Source organism: Abramis brama (assembly GCF_963993115.1).
Source record: "Abramis brama genome assembly, chromosome: 17".
In the NCBI taxonomy this organism is placed as follows: Eukaryota; Metazoa; Chordata; class Actinopteri; order Cypriniformes; family Leuciscidae; genus Abramis; species Abramis brama.
The window spans coordinates 4,243,716-4,270,728 of NC_139979.1; the positions used below are offsets into that span (position 1 = coordinate 4,243,716).

General features: G+C 36.5%; 2 protein-coding genes across 7 annotated transcripts in view; both read left to right on the forward strand.

Moving 5' to 3' along the window:
* Nucleotides 1–13,326, forward strand: part of kif13a (kinesin family member 13A) — a 74,575-nt gene extending 61,249 nt beyond the window's left edge. For 2 of the 5 annotated variants that reach the window (XM_084089439.1, XM_084089441.1), the window contains 11 exons: nucleotides 69–193; nucleotides 281–457; nucleotides 1,883–1,975; nucleotides 2,061–2,213; nucleotides 2,304–2,381; nucleotides 2,477–2,527; nucleotides 2,607–2,718; nucleotides 3,441–3,592; nucleotides 7,560–7,727; nucleotides 10,684–11,623; nucleotides 11,721–13,326. In XM_084089439.1, coding sequence (XP_083945565.1) covers nucleotides 69–193; nucleotides 281–457; nucleotides 1,883–1,975; nucleotides 2,061–2,213; nucleotides 2,304–2,381; nucleotides 2,477–2,527; nucleotides 2,607–2,718; nucleotides 3,441–3,592; nucleotides 7,560–7,727; nucleotides 10,684–11,623; nucleotides 11,721–11,854 — 2,183 coding nt within the window. In that variant the 3' untranslated portion in view covers nucleotides 11,855–13,326. The remainder of the gene's footprint in view (nucleotides 1–68; nucleotides 194–280; nucleotides 458–1,882; nucleotides 1,976–2,060; nucleotides 2,214–2,303; nucleotides 2,382–2,476; nucleotides 2,528–2,606; nucleotides 2,719–3,440; nucleotides 3,593–7,559; nucleotides 7,728–10,683; nucleotides 11,624–11,720) is intronic. The other 3 variants (XM_084089440.1, XM_084089442.1, XM_084089443.1) reach the window with 3 other exon arrangements.
* Nucleotides 13,327–14,316: 990 nt separating this feature from the next.
* On the forward strand, nucleotides 14,317–25,184 carry rbm24b (RNA binding motif protein 24b). Of its 2 annotated transcripts, XM_084089445.1 has the most exons (5): nucleotides 14,363–14,745; nucleotides 15,364–15,487; nucleotides 15,840–15,894; nucleotides 16,793–16,852; nucleotides 23,260–25,184. In XM_084089445.1, exons 1-5 carry the CDS (start codon nucleotides 14,578–14,580, stop codon nucleotides 23,594–23,596), a joined length of 744 nt encoding a protein of 247 aa, XP_083945571.1. In that variant the 5' UTR covers nucleotides 14,363–14,577; the 3' UTR covers nucleotides 23,597–25,184. The 2 variants fall into 2 exon arrangements, with proteins under 2 accessions (XP_083945572.1, XP_083945571.1); XM_084089446.1 differs by lacking the exon at nucleotides 16,793–16,852 and having other exon boundaries at nucleotides 14,317–14,745.
* Nucleotides 25,185–27,013: the final 1,829 nt, after the last annotated feature.

The following is a 27,013-nucleotide window of genomic DNA, read 5'->3' on the forward strand; positions in this document are numbered from 1 at the left end:
ATAATTTAGACTTGTAAAGGAGACGTTTCTGTGTGATCGTTATTTAAGCTGTCTTGTCTGTTTTGCAGCTGATAACCTGACAGTGAATGATCAGCTGACGTGTCCTCACGCTGCCGGCGTGAACTCAATTCTTCCCAAAGAGCACGGCAGCCCGTTCTTCTACCTTCCCATCATCAGACACAGCGATGATGAGGTAACACAAAATATGGGAAATAACATAATAATGACTCGAGTCTTAAGTATATTCTGATTTCTCATACGTACACATGATTACTCTCAGGTGTCAGCTGTGTGTTCCTGGGATTCATCCATCCACGACTCCATCCACCTGAACCGGATCACGGTGCCGAACGAACGGATCTACCTGATCGTGAAAGCCACGGTGCAGCTCAGTCATCCGGCCTCCATGGAGCTGGTCCTCCGCAAGAGAATCGCAGTCAACATCTACAACAAACAGGTCTGGAAAACGGTCAAACAGCTTGTGTACGGTAATGTCAGCGTGATTGTTTCTTAAAAACATCTTCCTGGTCGAGTTGTGCATTGATTCTACATTTACATGTACAATCAATTCCCAAGGAATAAAATCAAGTTCCGTCTCGCATTTCTTTTTGGCATTTGTTTTGTTGCACTCAAAAACATTACATTGCTGAAGGAAAATGGGTTATAAACCCGTTTTACATTGACTTTAAATAGTACTGCTATTTAAGATACTGCTTTATCTTTATCTTGTAATGTGTAGGTTTAAAATGATTTTAAAAATTATTTATGATTTATTAGAAAAAAAGATTTAATGGTAGTAGATTTACTGTTTAAGATTTAAAGAGTATGAATATGTATGCTTAATAAGTTAAGTTAATGTTATTGAAACAGGAATTGTGATCCTGGCTTTATCCAGTATTTAGATTTCTGTTCTGGAAATGTATAAAAATGAGTGCATATTTAATTAGATATGCCTAAATTACATATTTAAACATAACATTTCAGAAAACTTCCAGATTCTCATGACTGTAATGCATTCAGACATTCTCATCATTAGATTAACTTTACTGTAATAGTCATTTATTTTTATTATAACATTTATTTTATTCATTTAAATTAACATAAAATATAATATTATGCTATAAATGTAAATATACATATGTATAATATATATATATATATATATATATATATATATATATATAAATATGCTATTGTACCAGATAAATGTACCATAAAGTATTTTTGTTATTATTATTGACTGTACTTCTTTCATTTAAGCAAATTAAAACTATCCCATATATTAATGTTAATCTAAAGAAATTATCCAATAAGAGTAATGAAAAAAAAAAAAAATCTGTGGATGCATTACAGTCATTGTCAATTGTCTTTGAAAATAATGTTATTGTAAAATAAAAAAAAACACAATGGTCCTAAAAAATACACACACACACACACACACACACACACACACACAAACAGGCGCACATATCTTTGTGGGGACTCTCCATAGACGTAATGGTTTTTATACAGTACAAACTGTATATTCTGTCCCCTTACACTAACCCTATCCCTAAACCTACCCATCACAGAAAACTTTCTGCATTTTTACATTTTCAAAAAAATATAATTTAGTATGTTTATTAACCCATTTCCCTCATGGGGACCGCTGGCTGGTCCCCACAATGGAGGTGATCTCAGGTTTTACTATCCTTGTGGGGCCATTTGGTTCCCACAATGTAATATAAACAAAAACACACACACACACACACACACACACACACACACGTTTGTGTGTGTACATATATAGCCACTTTTGTTGAAGTTTATTGAGCTGTAAGGACATGTAAGATTAGCATGTAAATGTTAATAATGTAAATATATGACTATATATGTCTTGTAGAGTTTCACTCAGAGTCTGAAGAGACGGATGTCTTTGAAGAACGTTCTCTACTCATGTGGAGTGACGTATGAGATCGTGTCTAACATTCCAAAGGTACAAATTCGCATTATTTTCTCTTCACATTTTACTTTCTGAATGCACCGAGCACACACATACACACATGTGTGTTTGTGAACAGGCGTCCGAAGAGCCGGAGGAGCGCGAGACTCTGGCCTTGATGGCAGCGCGAGGAGAGAGCGAGGAGACTCTTGATGGAGAGACGTACATTGAGAAATACACCCGAGGAGTGCTGGAGGTGGACAATATTCTGTGTCTGGAGAGACTCCGGCAGGTACGGCTTCACTTTCAGCTAGATTTCGTCTTGCTAGATGCTGGTTTCATGCATCTGGAGTGTTTAGTGTGTCTTTATGTGTTCGTTCAGGCCGTGACGGTGAAGGAAGCTCTCTCTGTTAAAGGCAGACACATACGGCGCAGTCTCAGCACGCCAAACGTCCAGCACGTAAGACCCGATCTACTCTCTGCTCATGTATAAAGACAAAACACTCTTCAATGTGTGACAGGACTTAAACAAATCTGTAATATATATTTGTTTAGACCTCTTGTTGTAAATCAGAAGGGACAGGATGTGAGGATGAAGACATGAAGGTTAGTGAAAACTTATTAAGTTCACAGACCGTGTGTTGCTGTCAGTGTCTCTGTCTGAGCTTCGACTCCCTCTCCACAGGCTCACTGTGACGGTCACGTGGACGTCACTGAATCCAGCCTGCATGAAGCTTCACTCAACAGTCCTCTCTCGAAAGAAACGCCTGTTAAAAACAAAGAGAATCATGGTAAATGTATGTGTAATGGTGAACCTTTCTTTCACCTGGGATGATTTGAAAGACAAAAATTTTCTAGTCTTAAAAAACCTTTACTGTAGTTAAAAATATTAAATTGTTGAATATTATTACTAAATAATTTAATATTATGAATAAATTAATTTTATATATATTAATCAATTTTGCGATTAATCAATTTTATATCGCGATTAATCAATTTGACAGCCCTAATATATATATATATATATATATATATATATATATATATATATATATATATATATATATATATATATATATATTAGGGCTGTCAAATTGATTAATCGCGATTGATCGCATCTAACATAAACGTTTGTATATGCACTGTGTTGTGTTTATATATACTGTATGTGTGTGTACATGTATATATAAATATATAGTATATGTGTGTATATGTATATACACATATTATATAAACAAACTTTTATGCAATTTGACAGCACTAATATAAATATACAATGTAATGTTTTAAGACATAAAAATATATATAATTGAGCACAAATTATGCTATTATTATTAATTAAAATTGTATAATCAAATTAATAATATTAATAAAAATATATTGTGTATTTTTATTTTTAAGTTGGAATGCTAAATTTCCCATGATTCCTCCATTGTAGGCTTGTCATCCTCTTAGACCTTTTGACTTTTTCTTTGGAGCACGTTTAAAAAGCCTCATTTCATGCAAACGTTCTCCTCAGGGTCGGTGCCGGAGAGTCCAACGTTCTTTAACTCGAGTCCGTTTAAAGTTCTGTCGCCTCAACCGCCCAAGTTCCTCAAATCTCTCATGCCAGTGAAGGAGGAGAACAAAGTCAAGCGTTCTCTGGAGTCTCGGCCACTTCTGGGACAGGAGGTGACACACACACACACACACACACACACAAACACAAACACGTACACGTACACACACACACACACACACACACACACACACACACACACACACACACACACACACACACACGATGCTTCACTCTCATTATGTGTCTCATTCTCACTCATATTGTGCTTCCACCCTCCACATTCTCTTTTCATTATATTTTATGACCTGACTGATTCCAGGCTCTGATGCCTTTTTAAAAGAGTTTCTAATGGCCTTTTTACACCTGGCTGATAGCTCTCGATTTGTTAAAACGGTTCCATTTATTCTTGGCCACGTCAGTGTGTCTCTGCAAAACGAATATAAATCTGATCTTCAATTCCCACGCTATATGCCAACTCAATGGAGTTCACATCAACGAAAGCAACAGATATGAGCTGCATTTTATTTATCATCGGCTAATTTAAATGTCAAAGACCGCAATAGGAGAAAGAGCATCGGGTGTGTAAAGGAGTTGAAACAGTGCCAGGAATTCCTCCGTCACACACAGAAGATCTGCTACAAGGATACCGAACTGTAATGGGCAGCTTAGCTCCTAAAAACAGGTATGCTTGAGAATTCTGTCCTTTTTAGGGTCACATCTTGTGACATCGTGTCCCGTTTTTGGTTCGTTTACACGTCTTTGATCTGTGTTGTGTTCATATTTCAGTCGAACCGCACCATAGTTCATTTGAAAGTAAAACGAGACCCATCTTTTCAGGTGTCGTCTTGTTTGGTGTCGCCAGGGTTCAGATGGCAGCGTTCACACTTATTCAAATGATCCGCACTAACAGAGCAATCGCAACAGTGTTTGTTTTAATCAAACCAAATTTGCCAAGTGTGAACACACCCTTAGCCTCACCACTTTTAATGAAGGTGATTGTGTGTTGAGCTTCAGGATACAACGCCAAACTTTCAGTTTCATTTGCGGCGGCGGCCGCGCAAACTGCCTCAAACAAAACTGAAAATTTGCGTTGCATCCAACACACAATCATCTTCATTAGACATAGTGAGACTAAATTATCAATTACCAGTCATGAATTACCAGTGCTCATGCAGCTCTCTCTTTCCTACTGCGGTCTTTGATCTTGATATTAGCTGAAGATGCAGCTCATATCTGTGGCTTTTGTTGACATGAACAACGTTGACTTTGCATGTAGTGCAGGAATTGAAGATCAGATTTATACTCATTTTGCGGAAACACAATTATGTGGCAAAGTGTAAATGGAACATGCATGAAGTGTTCCAAAATTAACACAAAATTAAGTTCCAAATGTGAGTAAAAGAGTTATTCACTAATTGGCTGAGAATTCAATTACTGTCTGCTAAAGAAGAATTAACCACCCAAATGAAAATACGAGGAACACAAGTATATTATTTGAATAAAAATTATGCTAAATATATCTTTTTATTCAGTGAGGAATATTTATTGCTTGTGAATTCTCTTAATTCGTCCCCTGTTAGATGGTGTGGAAGTTAATTTTTGGACCCTGTACCCAGCATGCCTCAGTCCCTCAAGCCTGTTCATTTATTCAACTTAAAATTTATTCAGACTGACCTGTACATGATACTGAACCTATTAACCAGCAGAATGAGTTTAAAGCAATAGTTCACATAAAAATGTAAATTCACTTTGTCTTTATGTACTTTCCCTCATGTTGTTCCAATTATTTACTTTTCCAAATGAAACACAAAAATAGATGCTGCTCTTCCATGCAAGAAAAGTGTATAGCAATTTATACCCGTTATTTTAATATTATTTATATACTATTATAGTTATATATTAGTTAGTATATTAAGAATTAGCTTTTGTTTTTATATTTTCACTTGTCGTTTTAATTTTTGTCTAATTTTTAGAAATTTTGTAATGTGTTTTTGTCATTTTTATAATTTTTTTAACCCTTTTACACGTAAGTTTAAAATATTCTAGCCGAGTCCCCAGCATGAGTTTTTTAAGGCGACTCTTATAATTAGAAAATATAACATTATTTCCATGGCAACGCCTCATGCTTGTCACTTGACACACCGCAGCCACATTAGCGCTGTATGACTGATGTATTGCTTTTATTTAATTTTTCATTTTCTATTCAAAATACTCACAAACTTGTAAACTATATTATAAAATATCAGGTATTCCAATCGTCAAATAAATGTAAGTGAATGTGTTTTGTCAATTAAACACATTATAATGATCATGTTAGTTGATCTATAACACAACTAAAACACGTCATCAAATTATATTTGAAAGGATTGTTATTGCCGTTCACATAGACATCATTGTATATTTTACAAACTATAAATGTGTTTTTCTTTTTTGCTAGTACTTGTGTGTATTTAAATGTCTGAAATCTAAAATGAAACATATGCTTGAAAACACTGAATAGTTGTTATATGATAAGCGCTGAATGCGAAAGCACATTTTAATTTAGCAGTTGATCACATGACCCACTTAACGTTCTAATCACACCGGAGTGTGATCGGCTGCGTCCGAAATCACATATTCTTGAGCAGGTACTTATTTTGAATAAGTAATTCACGACGACGCTAAAATCGTATGTTCTATCTAGTATGAATATGTGTAGGATGAATGTAATCCATTCGCCATGTTGCCCTTATCACATGATCGTGTCACCGCTATTCACACATACTCTCCCGTGGCCTCATGGGATAGTAAAGCATCCATCATACGCGCACTTAAGAATCACGCCTGAAGTAATAGATCATACAGGTACTTTTTGCCTATAGTCTTTTAAGAGTACTGTAAATTCAGACATACTTCTTTTGTCACATACTGTTTTTCGCCAAGTGTATAGTATGCGATTTCGGATGCAGCCATCGTACGCTCCAGTGACCAGCCTAGAGCAAGTGTGCCACACATGTCCTGAAAAGTGAAGCCAAAGCCTTTCGATCGCCCCCTGGTGCTGGGTTTAGGTCATAAACCCCGCCCTCTCCATGTAATCTAATTGGACGTGAGACTAAACTAAACAATCAAATTACACTTTAATTAATTTTTATCCAAAGATGGGTTCTGTCATTTTTTAGGCAGTTTTTATCACGCTGGTGTAAGTTAAAGTGTTCATTTTCTAAATAAGTTTGGTTTTAGTTAGTTATTTGATGCGATAAAAGCAGGACTGTGACGTCATGATTGACAGCTGAGATTGACAGCTTCTCTGAGTGAAGTAATCACTGAGGCACCAATGGACTTTTTTGGGGAGGAGATGGGAGCTTTAACTTTAATTTCTACATTTCCATAACTGTTTATTTCACACTGACATAATGAGTTGTTCTGCAGTAAACTCTACTAACCGATAACGAATGATGTAATCGGCAACAACTGTTTCTGGGATATTGTGGCTTCATTTTTCTACAGTTGAAGGAAGTGGAGACACTTCATCCATCTGTTTCTACAGTCTTTGACCTAGAGTGATCACTCTGCTGTGATCGTATGCTTCAAAGGGGTTTCATTTATTATTATTATTTTTTTCAGTTTGTTTTCATTTTTATTAATTTCCATTTATAAATTTTTGTGCTTAACTTAAACTAAACAAATATATGAAATGTTGCTTTGTCATCTAACTGAAAGTTTTCATCTAATATTTATTTAATTTTTATTTTATTGCAGCTTTATTTAAATAATAGGTTTAATTAACAATAATAATAACCCTGATTTATACTGACATAAAAGTGTGACTCGTGTGATATGTAAGTCACAATCCACTAGCAATGTGTGGAAAAGAGCATCTGATTTTGTGTTCATTGAAAAAAGATTAAAAAAAGGAATGTCATGAGCTTTTGTGTGAACTATTCCTTTACTACTCCTGATTCTGTGGCTGAGGACCTCATCCAGTGCATGTGCACTCGCTTGCCTCACATGTGATTAGGTGTCTAACTCAACAGCCTGTGTGAGTGTTCGCTGTGCTGCATGGCCTGTGTGAAGTGTGCTATTGTCACCTGATTGCAGAGCATGCGTTGGTTTGTGGAGAGCAGCGTGTCGGGCCTCACCGGCCCCTGGTCCAGACCCAGGGCTCAGAGCGAGGGCCACAGCAGCAGTGACATCATCTGCAGCAGGGCCAATCACAGACAGCCCAGACTCAGCACTGATCTCACTCACACACTGCCACACGCTGCTGTAAGTGAACACACGCATAACCAGTCTGATGCATGTCACTACCTGGACTTGCGTGCACACGCATACTAATTAATACTACTAGCCAGGGCCCTGTTAAAACACAGGAATACTCTGGGTTTTTTACAGCATCTGTGGTGTGCCGTCAAAGGCCACAGAAAATCATCTTCAGCCCGCATATTATATAACAGTCAATAACAAATGTCCAAGACAATGAAAAGCAAAACTCTTTTGTTTGTAATTTGGTGTCTTATATTTTTGAAATTTCAAACGCTTTTCAAGCTAATTTGTCAATATGCTAAGCATAATTTAATTCATTTTATATAATTATTACTTATATAATATATATTTAAATTAACGTAATATAACTTATTTTTGCATAATTATTGCACTTATTGACAAGTAATTGACGGAATCCCACATATGCAGAACCTTAATATTTCCCTTAAATAATTGATTTTCTTACTTAGTATTTTTGTCTCATTGTCAACATCTAAACATTCTTAAATCAAGATACATTTACTTGAGAAACAAAAATTACTTTGTATATTAAGTCTTATTTTCTGAAAAATGTATCAATATTAAGTGAGTTTCAGCTTAAAACAAGCACAAATATCTGCCAATAGGGTATAAAAAATAAACTTAATTCAAAGGGGAAACAAGATTATTTTTTCTTACCTTATTGGCAGATATTTTTCTTAAACTCACTTAATTTAGATTTTTCACATTTTTCTTCTCAAGTAAATGTATCTTGATTTAAGAATGCTATGACATTTGTACTGGAAAAAAAAGACTGAGTAAGAACATATTTTTTTGCAGTATATTAACCTGAACTGAACATGAACACATGTATAACACAACATGAAACTGAGAGACCGGGCCTGTCTTGCACTCTCAAACTTCCTGAGGTCTCAGAACCAAAAATTCATTACATTATTTCATACGTCCAGGAAGGTTGGATTTCTGCATTTCATCCCTTTAAAACGGTTTCTGTCTGAGTGAAGCTTATGATGCTGCCGCCTCATTGTCATCATTGTCATCTCGGCATTATTTGCATCTCATTGAGTGTGTGCATGAATCCCTCAGCTTGTGTTTAACTCACTGACTGCAGCACTTCACATATCACATTGCTAGTTACAAAGTAAATAAACTCTGTTTACACCGTGTCTACACCAGATGTGAACAGTGTGCACTGACAAAACAAGATCAGTCCTTTTATAGTCAACAGAGTTTCTACACTACTTGTATGTGGGTGTGTTAGGGGTCGAACGACTTCTGATTTTTTTAAGTAGACATTTATGTGATTAAAGTTTGAGTTGATGTTGACTAGTCGCTGATGATGTCATTAATGAACAAATAAGCCTGAACCTTGAGCTGAGACTGAGACATACAGTACTGTGCAAAAGTCTTAGGCATGTTATTATCCACCCCCCACCCCCCAAAACAAAATGGTTTTAAGTCAGTTATTTATATCTTTTGCTATAGTGTGTCAGTAGGAAATATCAGTTTACATTTCCAAACATTCTTTTTGCCATTAATTGTAATAATCCAGTGAGATTTGTGTATGCACAAGGAGTCTGACAACAGCCGGTATGATCTGATCTCACCATCATCGAGTCCGTCTGTGATTACATGAAGAAACAGAAAAAACTGAGACAGACTAAATCCAGAAGAACTGCGGGAACGTCTCCGAGACGCTTGAAGAAACCTTCCTTCAAAGCTTCCTGAAAAACTATGCGCAAGTGTACCTGGACAAAAGCTGTTTTAAACAAAGGGTCGTTACACCATATATTGATTTGAATTAGTTAATAGAAGTTAAATCATAAATAAATTCAATTTGTGATTTTATTTTTGAAAGCATTCTCACTTTACAGCATTTTAACACAAGTGTCAGTACTTTTCACAGTACTGTAGCTTTGCAGGAAGGTTTCTTCAAGCATCTCGGAGACGTTCCCGCAGTTCTTCTGGATTTAGTCTGTCTCAGTTTTTTCTGTTTCTTCATGTAATCACAGACGGACTCGATGATTGTGAGATCAGATCATACCGGCTGTTGTCAGACTCCTTGTGCATACACAAATCTCACTGGATTATTACAATTAATGGCAAAAAGAATGTTTGGAAATGTAAACTGATATTTCCTACTGACACACTACAGCAAAAGTGTGTGTGTGTGGGGGGGATATTAACATGCCTAAGACTTTTGCACAGTACTGTATATGGCATATGACACAGCTCTGCCCACAAGGCTATTGCTCCTACATAACAGCTTATTTTTATCAGTTCTTTTGTCTTTGGGTCGTTATATTTCTCACAGATATACTGCTCATTCTAAATCAGATACAGATACAGTAGCACAGTAAAGATTATATTTATATGAATGCATTAGTGAGAGAGTGATTGCGTGTGAATTGCACCTGGCAGCGTCTCTACTAATAGTGAAGCTGTGGGTTTTAGTTGATAAGAAATATTTGTTAAAAGTTTTCAGTTTCTAAGCTATTTTATTAATAAATCACAGAACAGTGTTGACAATACATTTCTTCACTACTGAATGTTTATGTGCGAGCGACTGTCTGGAGGTGTGTGCGTTACAATGCAGCAGCGCATTAGTTTAGAACAGCGATTAACTTACACATACAATAAGCTGTTTAAAACGTGCATTCACCGAATCAATTTTTAGCATCCATAAGGTATAATCAAAAATGTGGGAGTGCTCTGAGTATGCATTTATTTATGTCTTTGGAAACGAAGCGTAAAAGTGGACTTCAAAGATTTATTATCCTTTTGGCCATGATCAGCGACTAGCCTACACATCAAGTGTAGATCCAGTGTTGTAGACACAAAGTCGTAATATAGAAAGTAGCTAATGTGTTTCAGGGTTTCATCACAAGGGGGCAGTAGCGTCCCTCCTGATCACTGCTTTGCTGTTTGGTTTCATGTCTGTTCATTGATGATTTGTCAGGATTCAGAGGAGGAGGATCCCAACATGGATTCAACCTTCACCCGTTCTAGTATTCCAGGTCTCGGGTCTCTGGAGCTCCAAAACTTCAAGCCTTACATCCCAGAGAAGTTTGCGAACTTTGAGGTGTACAACGCCAGTCTTGAGACCCAGGGGGGGACTGTATGCGTGCAGGGGGAGTTGGCGCCTGGGATCGGGGTGTTATCGGGAACACGGGTTGCGGATAAAGAAGTGTCCCGTAGTCCCACGGTCAGCAGCTGTACAAGCGGCTATTTCTCCCATAGTGCCTCAAATGCCACGCTGTCCGATGTGCTCTTCAGCGGCAGCGATAGTTGCGACCAGCTCAACAACAGAGAAGCCACAGACCCTCAGGAGCACGGAAGAGGGTTGCATCCTTCCAGAAGTGCCTTGGGAACCGAGACCGAGACTGTTCCCTCACTATCATCCTATCCAGCCCAGACCGTTCCCACTCAGCACTGTTCCCGTCTCTGTACCGACCAGGACTGTTCCCCTTCACTTCCCCGCAAATGCATCCTGAGCGTCAGCCAAGAGTTCACAGACTTTAAGGGTGCAGATGAAGGTTTAGGGGTAGACGACCTCTGTAACTTTAGTTTGAAGGCAGAATCAATTCCCCCAGCCAAAACGCAAGACGTGGATCATCCGTCCCAATGCCATCTCCACAATGGAAAAGAGTCTCCCAGTGTTCCTGTACCTCACGCCAACCCAGAGCTGGAAGAATCTCGAGGACTTGAGTTCTTCGAGGATGCAGAGCTCTCGGTGGACTCCAGTGAGGACGAGAACACACCAGTTGCTCAGTTGCCGGACTGGATGGCCCCCGGTGAGCAAGTGTGGGTGGGCAAACGCAGTGGGATGGTGCATTATGTTGGAGGGGTAGAGTTTGCCAAAGGCATCTGGGTTGGAGTGGAGTTGGACCTTGCTGTAGGTAAGTGAAATTACTCTCAAGTCAAGATCCTTGTAACCTTGAATTGAATCTCAACTCAATATCCTTTTAACCTTAGACCTTTCTCATCCTTCCAAAGGCAAACACAATGGTACGGTCCAGGGAAGGGTGTATTTCCGGTGTGCCACAGGTCATGGCGTCTTCGTGAAGCCATCCAGTTTGACTCGAGGGCCTCAGTCCATAGACACCGAACCTCAATCTGTGCTCCAGTAGGGGCAGGACATTGACCCAATAGTTGGTAGACGATCTCTTCGACACCAGCACCAGCAACCGCCTGGACAAACCGAGTGCTAACAGAATCCATCCTTCTGATTTGTTTGTCACATCAGAGATTTATTGATTCCTCTTATTCCGTGGCAATAAACACTACCTGTGTGTGTTGTGCTGAAGTTATAGGCTTATTTCATTATCATCTTTGAATGTCGAGAGTTGCACAGTTGCACAAACACGTTTTATATATCATGTTAGCTTTGATATAGCTGAAATACTAATTTCCATCTTCATTAATTCTTCACCACTTCTTATATGACTAAATGTATTAATCAAACAATGCCTAACAAAAAAAATATACTTTGAGTGAGTTTGAGATTTGGATGTCTGTTCTAGGTAAGAATGTACTACTGTTTATGAACATTTTTGTTTGTTTGATTATATCAGGTATTACCAAAGACATAGCCTTTCAAATCTGCTGTGCAAACTTACTTTGGCCACATGTTTTATGCTTGTATTTGTTCGACCGATTTATGCTAATATGCTAAGTGCCATTTTTCTGGTTAGAAGACCACGCCCATCGGATATTCAAAAATGTGGTTGAGTTTTTTGAGTTTAATGGTATTTTGAACGGACACCAAGCCTGTTGCTCGTACTCTGTTGTGTAATTGGCTTGTTGAGTACTGTAACTGTTGAAGGACTGCCAATATTTCTATTAACAAAGCTGTCTGAACGCTTGCACTGGAGTAACTTATCCTGGATGCACATTAAGTTACATAATGCACAAATTTTTACGCATTCTCAGATACTGATATGACGCTTCTTAGGAGGTTGACAGAAGTGACTAACTCTTGTTGTCACCTGATGCGGAGAGCACCTTGTTTTCTTTATCAGACCCTTGCCGGTATTATTGCAAAATGGCGATAATCTGCTTTGTATCGGCTATAGACCAGAAATGCCCTAAAGTACTGACACAAGCCCCACATGAACGGGGACTTTTTATATAATCGACTTCTAGGTTTACCCGCCTAATAATGAAGCTTTCGAACATTTAAATCCATGTGTGTTTGACTGTCAAGAAAGATTTTATTAGTTTGTGATACTAAAGCCAATATTAATGTTTTTTTATAGGTAGCCTATAAATGGGATACGGGCAACATCGGGGAATGGGACATAGCCTGAATAATGCTTGTATGTTTAGTGCCATGACCAGTACTGTTATTATTGCTCTGTTTTACCTAAAGAACTGTGGATCTCATAAGAAGTGAATACTATTGCTGTCATTGGAGACGGTTAAATAAAAACCCAAGACCTTACTTAAAAGAAAACAAAGCTGCTCTCCTTGACAAGGAGCTGTACATAAAATGTATGAACATAGTATTTACAATATTATAAAATGTACAGAATTGTATTTATATTGTATCTCTGCAGATGCTGGTACAAAAATGTTGTAGATTACAGAACGTTTACAAATGCTTGTTTTTTGTGTGTTCTTTCTTTGCACGACATATTATTGGTTGTTTTTTATTTGATTTGAGAGGTTTGCTCAGCTGAACTATTAATTTAAATACATTTTATAGCAAAATATAGCAACCAATGTTTCTCCGCCTTTGTTGCTGTATTTTGTTACATTTGAAATCCAAAACCTCAACCCCTACAATTATTTATTGATTATCTTGTATTTTTTACACCTTTAATTTTCAACCAAAATAAAAAGACATTGTAACTTTGCAAAACTGAATCCAGAACATCAGAATTCAGGTTTAGACCCTTGCAACGCAATCACACAATTTTTAAAAGACAAATTATCTTAAATTAATGAATTAATAATTTGTTGAAGTACAGTAAATGGCTACCAAGGTCTGCATTTCGGCAAGAGTCTTGGTAGTCCATCAGTGTCAATGATGACGATGGCTGATTTGATCTCTTCACAAGAATTAGGTTGTGTAACTCTTGAGTCTGAACTTTGACCTGCATTATCATGTTAAGTTCCTGGGTCACTAGGTCACTGTGTCAGATTGAAGCAGGGAACATCTGCAATAGAACTGGAATACAACATACATTAATGCATTTGCCAGATGCTCCTATTTAAAGGAGCTCACGCTATATTTGGGGAATTAAACCCATGGCCTACATACTAACTACAAAGTTACCTCTAATGTTTTAGCACCGAGCACCGAGAATAAAAATAGCATACATGCTGACAATTTGTTTGTTTGTTGATTGGTTGGTAAACCCTTCCTTCAAATCATTTTTAAAGAGGGACAGAGCATTACATGATTGCTGCAGTTAAAATAAGATCATTTGGACTGGCAACAGGCACTAAAAATATTCTGAAACTTAAACTACAAAATCGTTAGTCACATGAAAATGAGTAAGCAAGAAAGTCACCTCAGTCAGGGAACAGGAGAGACTCCTTAATGGTGGGCGTGGTTAAGGTTGATCGTGGGCGGAGTGAAAGTGTTAATGGGCGGAGTCTGTCCGCGTGTGAGTGAGAGCCACCAAAACCATATGGCATGTTGTTAAGTTCCCTCTCCTGACAGACGCACTTGTTTGCTGTGGTTTATTCTACCTCGTATCAAATCATTTGCGCTGTCACATACCTCTGTTACTGCTACCTTCCAAGAATACGAGTTGTTATTTATTTAGCCAGCCGTAGAGAAACTTTTGCACTGTTAGTTTGTTTGTTTCGCTGAACTGCGCGCGCCCCGTCGTGACTCGTGAGGATGCACAGCTCTCAGAAGGACACCACATACACCAAGATCTTCGTCGGAGGTCTTCCCTATCACACCACCGACTCCAGCCTCAGAAAATACTTTGAAGTGTTTGGAGAAATCGAGGAAGCTGTTGTCATTACTGACAGACAAACTGGAAAATCCAGAGGCTATGGTTTTGTAAGTTGTCTGTCTGTCTGTCTGTATAATTTACTTGCAGTCAGTGTTTGGTGTAATTCATTACTAAGTTAATTACTGTAATTTAATTACTTTTCCTTTGAAAAAGTAAAGTAAGGGATTACTTATTAATGTTTCTGTAATTTAATTACAGTTACTTCTGATGAAATTGCATTAGATACTGTATAGACAATGGAACAATTCTATATAAAAACATTTAACTTTGATTTAACTTCAAAATGTAATGATAAAATGTACGTTTTTAACGTAACCATCTCCCTTTAAATACTCAAGAACAATTTATGCAGTTTTATATTATATATTTGAAGGAATTAAAAGAGTAGTTTCATGTCTGTCCTTGTATTGTTCAACTGGTCGAGATTGATATGGGATTTAGAAAGTGAATAGTAATGCAGTGCTTTTTAGAGAGTACAGTAATCTAATTATACTGTTGAAGATGTAATTAGTAGCTAGTAATTAATTACTTTTTTTTTTAGAGAAACTTGGCCAACACTGCTTGCAGTCACTTCTAATATTAAACACTCAACACATCCCATACACATTGAACATCATTGAAAACACAGCATGTATCTGTGTGTTCCTCTTCTCATGTGTGTGTAGGTGACGATGGCTGATCGAGCTGCAGCAGAACGAGCCTGTAAGGACCCAAACCCCATCATAGACGGTAGAAAAGCCAACGTTAACCTGGCGTACCTGGGGGCCAAGCCACGGATCATGCAGCCAGGTAAGAGGGTGCCCGGAAGCTTCACGCTGTTGGCGGACTAATGCAGAGTATCACAAACCATGCAATAAAGACAAGCTGCATGGCACAGAGCATCACACTGTGGTTTCTGAATAAGAAAAATCCTTTATGTGTATTTGTTATTTGTCAAAATAACAGTTATTTGTCAAATGCAATAAAGAAAAATACAAAATATTACTTGATACATATGATAACAATTTTGTAATCAAATTAATATGAATGTTCTTGGGGGGTTTTTTCCTTGTAGAATAAAGCCTGTCTTAGTCATTGTATGTGTTTTTTTAGTATAACGTAAATATAAATTTAAGTGCAATAAGGTTGTCTTTCTCTACAGGATTTTCATTTGGTGTCCCTCAGATACACCCCACATTTATCCAACGGCCTTATGGGTAAGTGTGACAAGACTATTGATGACTATATATTTTTTTGTATATTATTTTTAGGCCTTCTCTCATTTATCTACATTCTCTTGTGAAAAAATATGATATGAGAAAAGCAGCATTTTGTCATCTTAGACGAATTTGTACCATTGACTTTCTTTAAAGGTGATGTGTGTGATATTTTTTTCCTTTTTTTTCCTTTTTTTCTTCTTTGCTTTTAAATGATTTCTTGTATCACACCTTAAGAGTCACTCTAAGTAAATAGTTCATAGAATGATCTCTTTATTTGAGCATCACGAGCTTAAAGGGAACGTTCTCAGAACTTTGGCGTTTGACCAACGTTCTGAAAGTTCATAGTTATGATTATGAACAATCAGAAAGTTATGACAGTAACGTTAATAGAACATTTGCTCAGAGTTACAAGGTCTCAAAACATTAGTACAAAACTGTTATATATATTGTTGTTCATGGAGAGTTTTTGTTCGAAAACATTTTAGTTGGACTTTCGTCTAACATTTTAAACAAATATTACCACTTGTTTCAGATTCAAAAGTAACGTTAATGTTTGCAAAATTCTAAAATGGAATGTTCCCTTAACATTCGAATAACCAAGAAAAAAAACTGGACATTGTGAAAGTTCAGGGAACATTCATGACTTAGCAAAACATTCTTGTCAGCTAGGTAGTAACATTGACCCAATAGCATTATTTATAGATGTCTGGAAAATATTTTTGCAATTCCATTTGGTGATACTCGAACATAACACACGTCACCTTTAAAGATAAATGTGTGATGATCAACAATATCATATTCCTACATGTTGCAATATTCTGTGAAGTATAATTTTCATTTTCATTTGTGATGATGAATTCCTGTGTTATAAAATGTTGTTCTCCTTGTGTCATAGAGATAGTGAGGATGAGCATTCCCCATTACTGTATCCTCCCCCTTTCCGCCAGGTTATGAGGTGTGTGCGTGTGCTTTTTATCTTTGTGGTTGTTGTGTGGTTTTATTTGCACTGTTGTCAACTCCTGAAAAGTCTACGTCTGTCACTTCCTCTTTCCAGCGTGACTCAATGTAATGTGTCTCTCTCTGATCTGACAGGCTCTCTTTCGGTTAACGTAACCTAAGAGGTGAACGAGCTGAACAAAGTCAGAATTCATAAGCTCTACCAGTAGACTCAAACACGTACACTCTCAAATGGTGATTAGCTTGCATGGACGTTGTTGTTTTTTGGAGAGTAGCTTTTGTGTGCGTTTGGACCTGTCTGAAGTGGTTTTCATAGCTAAACCGTGTGCTTTTAATAGAAATGAGTGTATAGCAGGACGTGGGGATTCGGGGAGACGGTCGTATCTTTGTCTTGGGGTGCTGGGAACGCCTTTTTCCGTTTTCTTGATGATTGTGCACAGCTTGTTCTTACTGATTTTTTTATTCACTTGAAAAGACGTTTCAGTGTTCTGTTGTTGAAGGGGTCAAAGTTTGTCTTTCTTGACTGGCGCACCCTCAAAACAACTCATGGCTTGCATGTTGCAGTGTATCTCATGTGCCTCCGTTCTTTTATTTTACTAATGAATCGTTTGTCTTTCCTCCTTACATTCACTTTTCCCTAAACCGTTTTGTGAAAAAATAGAATTCTGTATTCATTCTGTATTGGCTAAGGCCAGAAGCATTAGCACCAATTCTGTTTATTTCAAATAGTGGTTAACTGGGCATTCAATTGATTTTAATAGAGTTCAAATCTAGATATTCTAATAAGCATAGAATACACAAAAAAAAAAAAATTATCTCATACTTATTATTAAGTATATGGTAGTGGCCAAAAGTGATGTCCAGCCAAGGAAAGTCGACATCTTCACACTTTCTTTAAATATTATTAAAGATATTGTAATCATATTGTGTAGTTGTGCTTGGGAGTCAATCATTTTATTTGTGATAACGCAATGAAACATGCCAAATTGTGCCGACATCATTTTTGGCCAGGTTGCCATACAAAGAAACTATGAACGTATGCAAAAACAAGAGAGAACCAACGAAATATTAAAAACTGATTATGTTGTAGTCAATGTATGGTTTTTAAGATCAATATTTAAAAAATATCCATATTTTGATGGTTTAATCGAACTTGTAGGGTTATTAAAAACAAATCTCCCCTCCGGACATCACTTTTGGCCACTACTTTATTTATAATTGACATTTCTTTCACTTCTTTCACTTTACTGCGCTGTGGAATGGCCTTCTCTGCAATGGATGTATGCGATACTGCCTTAAAAAGTAAATTACTCTGGTAACATCAAACATCAGTACTTAAACCATTATTAAACCAGATATATTATTATTCAGGTAGCTGCAACAAATGTGCTTTTTTGTCATTTTTATCTCTTGTAAAATGACTTTGACTACCTTAAAAAGCAATCGATACATAAAATGTGTTATTGTTATTATTAAAGCAATCCTAAGAATGCAACACATGTGACCCTGGACCACAAAACCAGTCACATGGGTACATTTTTTAAATGAATAAATGAGCTTTCCATTGATGTATGGTTCATTAGGATACAACTATTTGAAAATCTGGAATCTGAGGGTGCAAAAAAATTGAAACATTGAGAAAATCACCTTTAAAGTTGTCAATTTATGTTCACGATTGTGCTGCATTCACTCACAAAAATTAGGTTTTTATATATTTATGGTAGGAAATTTACAAAATATTTTCATGGAACATGATCTTTACTTAATATTCTAATGATTTTTGGCATAAAAGAAAAATCTGTAATTTTGACCCATACAATGTATTGTTGGCTATTGCCACAAATATACCCGTGCGACATGTGACTGGTTTTGGGATCCAGGGTCACATATGTAATGCATTTCGTTAAGCATTTCAGAATGCAATAACATGTGATGTAGAGTTTGCGTAGTTAAAAGTGTGTTCATGTACTCGTGTAAAGAATATTTTGGGCCTAAGAAACCACAGTATTCCACTGTATTGTCCTATGACCGATCCAGTACACAGTTACTTCTGTCCTTCTAATCTAGGAAGATTCAGTCAGCTCGTACCGATCAAGGAGAACACGTATATCCCTCAGAGGACTGAACCAAAGAGAACAGCTGTACTTTAGTTTGGAACACAACGACATTCAGAGTGGCCACGAGACAACAGGTGTTCAGAGACACAAGATCCTGTGATTTACAAAGTACCTTAAATTAGCCCTAACCCCTAGGCTAACCCCCGTAGTAAGAAAGTTGCCGGCGCAGCTTAGTAACAGGGGTATTTTTAACAACGACATGCTCGGAATTAGGTTGAGTTTTACACCACATTTATAATTATATGTTGTATTAAATCGCACCTAATCGAAATTTCTGCATGCATACGAATCATTCAGTTCATTAACAGGAAAATGGTTATATACTATGTGCGGGATCAATTTACAATAAGGTTCCGTTTGTTAACATGAACTAACATCTAAAGCATTCATTGGTTAATTCCAACATTTCCTAATACTTTCTGAAAATCAATAAAGTATCTGTTAATGTAATTGAATGGACCTGAGCTGACATGAACTAACAATGAACAGTTGTATTTTGATTAACTAACGTCAACCAAGATTAATAAATACTGTAACAAATGTATTGCTCATTGTTAGTTAATGTTAGTTCATCTGAAGTGACCTTATTGTAAAATGTTACAGTAAAATGAGTATCAGTATAATTAAGTACATTGAAAGAACTTTTAAGATGTGGCCAGTCGTTACTGCATCTAATTCGTTTACAATGGACCGTTTTGTCTTTACACACGTTATAGTGTGCAGTAATGCGTGTGTGTTCACAGGCCGCTGGTAATGAAGGGTTCAGGACTGGGTTAAAGTGTTGGGCCATGTGTTGCTGATAACGTTGCTCATGCTCTCGTTTTATGATGGCAAGGACAGCAGAAAATAGCCTCGCCACAGCCTGTCCTGTCACTCCAGGAGACTGACAGTAAGGAATGGTGTGTTAGAGACTCATCTATGGCCAGATTTAACATGAACACCTGTTGTTTTTGCATGCTTGCCGGTTAGAACTCATTTTAGCCTTGGAAAAATAAAAATAAAATCTGCCCGGCAACATGGACGGGTCTTAACGGTGATTTATTTTTGCAATTCGTCTAGTGCTGCTAGTGGCTCAGCCCTTCCGCTTTTAGGATTTATGACTTCAGGCATCTTTACACTGTTGAATTAAAAAGGTCAGTTAAGCAATTTTAGCCATTTAGATTAGCAGTGTGTACCAGACTTTACGCTGATGTGGAAAATGATTCACAGATGAAGAATGTTTCTGATTGGCTAAAAAAAGCACTGGCCACTGGCCTGAAGCTAAGTGTGTGTCCTTTGTAATGACAGCTGTGCACAAGAATCAACTTTTGAGCATATACATTATTGACTTACTTAGTTTTTGCATTGTGACATTATTTGCGTTTTTAGTTTGTCAAAAAATATTTATTTGTTTGTTATTTTCAAACATCATTGCTTGTTTCCACCTTAAAAAAATGTAATTGTGACCTTTTTATCTTACAATTCAGACTTTTTTTCTCACAAGTCCGTATTTTGCGAGATATAAACTCGCAATTGTGAGAAATAAATTAATAAATGAATAAAATAAATTCCGCCATGGAATAAAAAAATTAAATCTCACAATTCTGACTTTTTCTAAGAATTGTGAGATATAAACTCGTAATTATGAGTTATAAAGTCCGAATTGAGGTATATAAACTTGCAATTCTGAGTAAGAGTTCGAATTTTGACATAAAAAGTCACAATTACAAAAAAATAAAAAAATTATTTCCTGGTGGAAACGAGCTTCCATAGTATTTTCTGTGCTGCCTTTAATTTATAATGATTTAAATAAAATAAAAAAACTTTTAAAACAGTAAAATATATTGTGTAGTATTACAGTAACGTGAATCATTAAGAAAGATGTCTAGATGCATTAATGCATAATTATGTTGAAAATAATGTCACTGTTGTAAAACAAAACATTTTCTTTATGTAAAATATGCCATTTTTTATGTTTTGTTTTTCTTTTTTTATTGGGGTGAAATATATTTTACCTGTATACTTTATTCCATTTCAAATGCAACTTTTTTGCCGCCTACGCAGTGTAAAGATGCTGAATACGCAGTTTAAAGGCATAGTTCACCCTCAAGTTGTTCCAAACCTGAGTTTAGTTCTTCTGCTGAACACAAAAGAAGATATTTTGGAGAATTTGAGTAACCAAACAGCTGATGGATCCCATTGACTTCCATAGTATGAAAAAAAAAAAATACAATGGAAGTCAACTGTCTGGTTACACACATTTTCAAAGCATCTTCTTTTGTGTTCAGCAGAAGAAAGAAACTGGAATAGCTTGAGGGAGAGTAAATGATGCCAGGATTTTTGGGTGAACTATCCCTTTAAGCAGAAGTAGGATGTGTTAGATCTGGTGTTTCTCAGTGTGTTTAGCAGCAGATTTCCACTCTTCAAGCGTTGTGTTTGTGTGCAGTGGACACGGTGATGTGTGAACGCACGCAAGTGTGTTTTGTTTTTCTTCTTTCGTGTGCGTGTGCGTGTGTGAGTTAACTGGATTTCTCTTCTTTCTTTTAAATATTGTTTGGTTTGACAGTAACATTGACCCTGTTTATGATTGCAGAATTGGTGTCGCTCTATTCTTTTTGTTTTTTGAAAAGTTTTTTTTTTCTGCTGTGATATTGATCGATATGCTTTGATATCCATAGTCACTTTTACCCTGGCATTTTATTTGAGAGGCAATATTAGGGCGTGGACTTATGATTGAATGCTGAGTTTGCAAACGAAATAGGTTTGCCATGATAATTAATACAAGAGCATTCATTTGAATTCTCATTAAGAACTAGAATGGTCAGCGCAGTGGACTCTTGGTAGCGGCAGCACTTTCTAATGACATACATTTTGTGATTCACCAATTAGGCCTCATTCATGAATTACAAGCAGAACTGTGTAAAACAGGCATAAATTTAAAACTATGGGCATGTTTGTCCCTGTAGACTTTTAGAAAATAAACTCGCTTAGCATACTGTATACAGTAGTGGCCAAATGTGATGTCCGGAGGGGATATTTGGTTTTAATGACCTTACAACTTTAATTAAACCATCAAAATATGAGGAACATTTATGTTTTTTTAATATTTTACATATGAGGGAAGAGCAAAACACTTGATTAAGGTATTTATCAGACACAATTATTTAACAAAAAAGGCAAACTATAGCTACAGGTTTTATTTTACTATGCAAAAAAACAAAAACAAAACATAATCAGTTATTAATATTTCATTGGTTCTCTTGTTTTTGCATGCGTTCATAATTTCAGTCCAGCCAAAAAATATGTCTGCACAGTTTGGCATGTTTTATTGTGTTATCACAAATATAACAATTGATTTCAAGCACAACTTCGCAATATTATTACAAAATCTTTAATAACAAATTTAAAATAATATTTGCAAAAAGGGTGAAGACGTCTGTTTTCCTAGGCCGGACATGACTTTAGGCCACTACTCTCAAATCATCCTTCATTCTTTGATGGAAATGGACATTTTAAAATATGCTTTTGTATTATTAAGACTGATTTCATAGCTTGTATTTTAAATGCAGTTCAATAATATTTTCACACTTTTTGCTTAATTTTACCTATACAAACAGTATAGATCAGATGGATCAAATCAAAATATTATTTTGTACTGTTTATCTTGATTCATATGTTTTCTTCATGTCATATTTGATCTGACATGTGAAGAAAACATAATTTATTAGATGCAAATGATGGGAATGACAGCACAAATGCGTAAACGTTTCTATAAAACATTTTCACAATAAAATTTTGAAATGGTTTACTTTAGTCTTTGATTAAAAAAATATAATATTTAATGACACATTTTCATGTTCTAAGACTGAGGATCTGGAACCCTCGTGGTTATAACAATACAAAAATAATATATAAAACAATAAATGAAGACTATAATTTATTAAGACCTTCAGATAACATAGAAAGGAGAAATCTGTAGATACACCCTCTCACGTAAATTCTTGCAGTAAATTGAATGTGAAAATGAATGTAAAAAATGCTTTGATGAATTATTTACACGCTTGTACTTCATTAATGAGGACCATTGGTATTTTTAGCATCTTACATTAAAATACCTGAAAATACTGCAAGTTCATTGCATCTTCTAAAGTGAAATGATAGAATTACTGACAGCTGATCATTGACTCTTCCCAGCATGCTCTACTATTGTGGCAATCCTATTTCTTTGAATAACCCTTTAGTGCACTGTGCTGTTGAAGTGCAGCTTTTCTGGTTCCCAGTTTAATCCCAGCATCTCTCTGTCCCTCAGGATTCCTGCTCACTATGTGTACCCGCAGGCGTTCATGCAGCCGAGCGTGGTGATCCCGCACGTCCAGCAGTCGGCGGCGTCAGCGGCGGCCGCAGCCTCTCCGTACCTGGATTACACCGGCGCCGCGTACGCGCAGTACTCCGCCGCCGCCGCCACTGCCGCCGCCGCCGCTTACGACCAGTACCCGTACGCTGCCTCGCCCGCCGCCGCGGGGTACGTCTCCGCGGCCGGCTACGGGTACGTCCAGCAGCCTCTCGCGTCTCCTGCGCCCGGGGCCACGGCGGCGGCCTTCGCTCAGTACCAGCCGCAGCAGCTCCAGACGGACCGCATGCAGTGACCCGACAGGACAACACCTGGTCCTCTGACCATTCGTGACTGTGCCACTTTTTACCGTGTCTGTCAGCCAAAGAAACTTTTTTTATTGTTCCGTTATTGTGATTTATTATGTTCTCGTCGTTTTATTTGTAGTATTTAATATTTATTACGGAGAAGAAAGCTGTAGGCTGTAGCTTGTCAAACATGATGCTGTTCATTAACTCGAATCTAGTTTCTTTATGTACAAGTATTTAAGGAATATTACAGAATTTTCTCACCCTCATGTCACTAAAAAACCTGATAGCCTACCCTTACACAAAATAAGGGTCTCATTAGTTAATGCATTTTCTCAAATGAACTAACAATGAGCGATGAATTAATATTGGTTAATGTTAGTCAAATTCTGAATGTTCACATTGTGCATTAACTAATGTTAAAAATGTATTGGTAGATGTTGGAATTAACATTATATGTTAATCAAACTATTTTTCATTGTTAGTTCATGTTAAATAATGTAGTTATGAAACCTAATTGTTATAAGTGAGACTTTTTGGTTTGGCTATTTACACTCCAAAGTGGCCAAAAAGCACCATAAAACCATCATATTCATTCATTCATATTCAGAAATTATACACTAACGGCATGCAGATGCATGAACATAAAATCTTCAAAATTCATGCTTTTATTTCCCACAGAACTAAATTCTGACCAACATGAGGGTGGGTAAATCATGACAGAATGTATGTGTTTAGGTGAATTATGCCTTTAATGTATCACAGACTGCAGGTGTCACCATTATTTGAGTCTCATCTCTATATATTTACGTCATGCCTGATTATTTTCCTAAAAATTGCACCTTGGCATCTCACGATCTTGACCTCTGATAACCTCATGAGCCTGCATATGTGACTGTTGAAATGATTATTATGTATTTGGGTTAGGAAACAAGACAAAGTGCCTTAAAGGACAGACAACAGACAAGAAATGAAGGGTTTGAGGTGTCTGCAGACAGTGTTCAGCAACTCTGTGCCTTACATCACATTCTGTGACTGATAGGAAATGTTTAGTTATACTTGCACATCTGTTGGGGTTATAGAAAAGGTCAATTTTATATTTAGAACTAAATATTCAAAAATAAAAGCAATGAGCACTACTGAAAGACTGTGTACACTGTATGTTTCAATATTAGTGGGCCTAATCACACTACTCTGGATTAATGTGCCTTATTATGGTTAATAAATGGAAGGGAATGTCATTGGATTTGTTGTTGCCTTTGTGTTATTATTTGTAACATTATGTTAATAACGGGACTGTGGAATGTGGCGAAAGGTAATTATTGCAATCAAATGTGCAGCTACAGAATTGATGTCCTAAGTATTTTTTTGTATTAAAAGGCCATATCTAACAACACCAGTCCACTTGCAACAAAGTTTGCTTTTCTTTAAACAAGCTTTGTCATAGTCATCCTGTAAGTCATTATTTACACTTTGCGCTCTGTTGATAAAAATGCATTTGCTAAATATTACAGTATCACACCGAATCAGTGACATTTGATAAAATGTGTATAAAAACAGTTCGGATGATTTATTAAAAAGTATCTTGTCTCGCTTATTTTCTGTGTATTTATTTTAGAACTCTTGTTATAATTATTAGTAATTTACAGCAACCAGAAATAGTAGGTAAATAAGCATGTTGTGTTTTATAAGTAAAGGTATTCATTTTATTTTTGAAGTTATTTCCTGCATTAAAAGTCTCTTTAGACTCTAGCATGATGCCTAAAAACTAGTTTTGTAGAACAGATTGTTCATGTAACCTTTTCTTGATGTAGTAGAGTTTGTGTGGTCTGGTTCATCCATCTGTCTATGTCTGTCTATATATATATATATATATATATATATATGAAAACAGGTAAACAATTTACAAGACAGATTTTTCAAGACCTTCATATAACATAAGCCAGTAATCTGTAGATACACCCTCTCACGTAAATTACGTAAAGCTGCATAGGCCTACTGTATTACAGATAATATCAATACAAATGCCTTTTCCATGTATTGAAGGACTAAATACACAATAAAACAGAAGAATGTGCAGCAACATGTGGTTAACACTGACACCTGCTGGATGCTATGTCAAATTACTTGTAGTGGCGATTTGTCCTCAACTTAAATCAAACAAGACATCCAAATAAAATAAACAAACTCAAAATCAAACGGCCACTGAGGCACCTAAAGATTGAATCTCACGCAGGGCACAATAAGTCCAATGTCCAGGCAAGCATATCGTTCATGCGGTTTATTTCCATTTGAGCAAGCATACAAACAAATGGCGTCTGCAGCCTCTCTTTCCCTTCTTATACTGTCTATGCTCTTTCCCTGGTAAAAAAAAACAACAACCTTTCCCAGTGCCTGCCTGTCCTAAGTGTAACCACCAATATATACATACAAACAGGTGCTCAGTACACTCTCAGAAAAAAAGGTACAATTTTGTACCAAAGAAGGTACAAACCCTTGTCACTGGGGCGGTACCTTTTACTGGTACAAAATTGTACCTTAATATAGAGGAACAAATTTGTTCCATTCCAGTTTGTACCTTAAAGGACATGATTTGTACCATGGGCAAACCAAAATGTACCTTTTGTTTTTAAAAACTTGTTGGTACAATATTGTACCTTTTATCAAAGGTACAAATTTGATCTCTTAAGGTACCGCCCCAGTGACAAGCCCCTTTGTACCTTAACTGTGTCAAATTTGTTCCTACGAGAAAGGCTATTTTTCTATTGAATAACAAGCACATTCAACAACTGAATCAAAAAGGCATCAATTTAATAATTTCTGTAAATACATATCAAATTCATATGAACATTTGAATACTTTCATTCCAACTTACAGTAAAGTATATCTTTGTGTAAATACATCAAAGATTTCACAATACAATAAAGACTTAGCAAAATTAACAGAATATCACTTCTTTAAAAAGATTTGAAAGAATTTAAAATGCAAAAATGTTACAGTACATAAAATATATTTTCTTATCTACAACAAAGCTAGACTTGTTTTTCCCCCCCCCCACTTTTCACACAATACCCTTGCATTTATTTAACTTTTTAAAACACCATCATCCAACCGAACTGCTCGGCAATTTCAGATCCCTCCATTTTTACACTGCTGAAGATTCTCCTCTCACTGAAGACACGTCCAGTCAAGACATTCCCAAGATCTGCACAGTGAGTTGAGATAGCCGGTTCTTCCTGAACATAATGAAGAATCAATATTAGTAAAGACAGATGTAAATTTATTAAATTTATACTTCCAATGACAAGCTCAAATTTCACTTCTAGACTTAAAGGGATAGTTCACCTAGAACTGAAAATTCTGTCATTTACTCGCCCTCAAGTTTTTCCAAATCTGTTAACTTGAACAAAAAAGATATTTTGAGA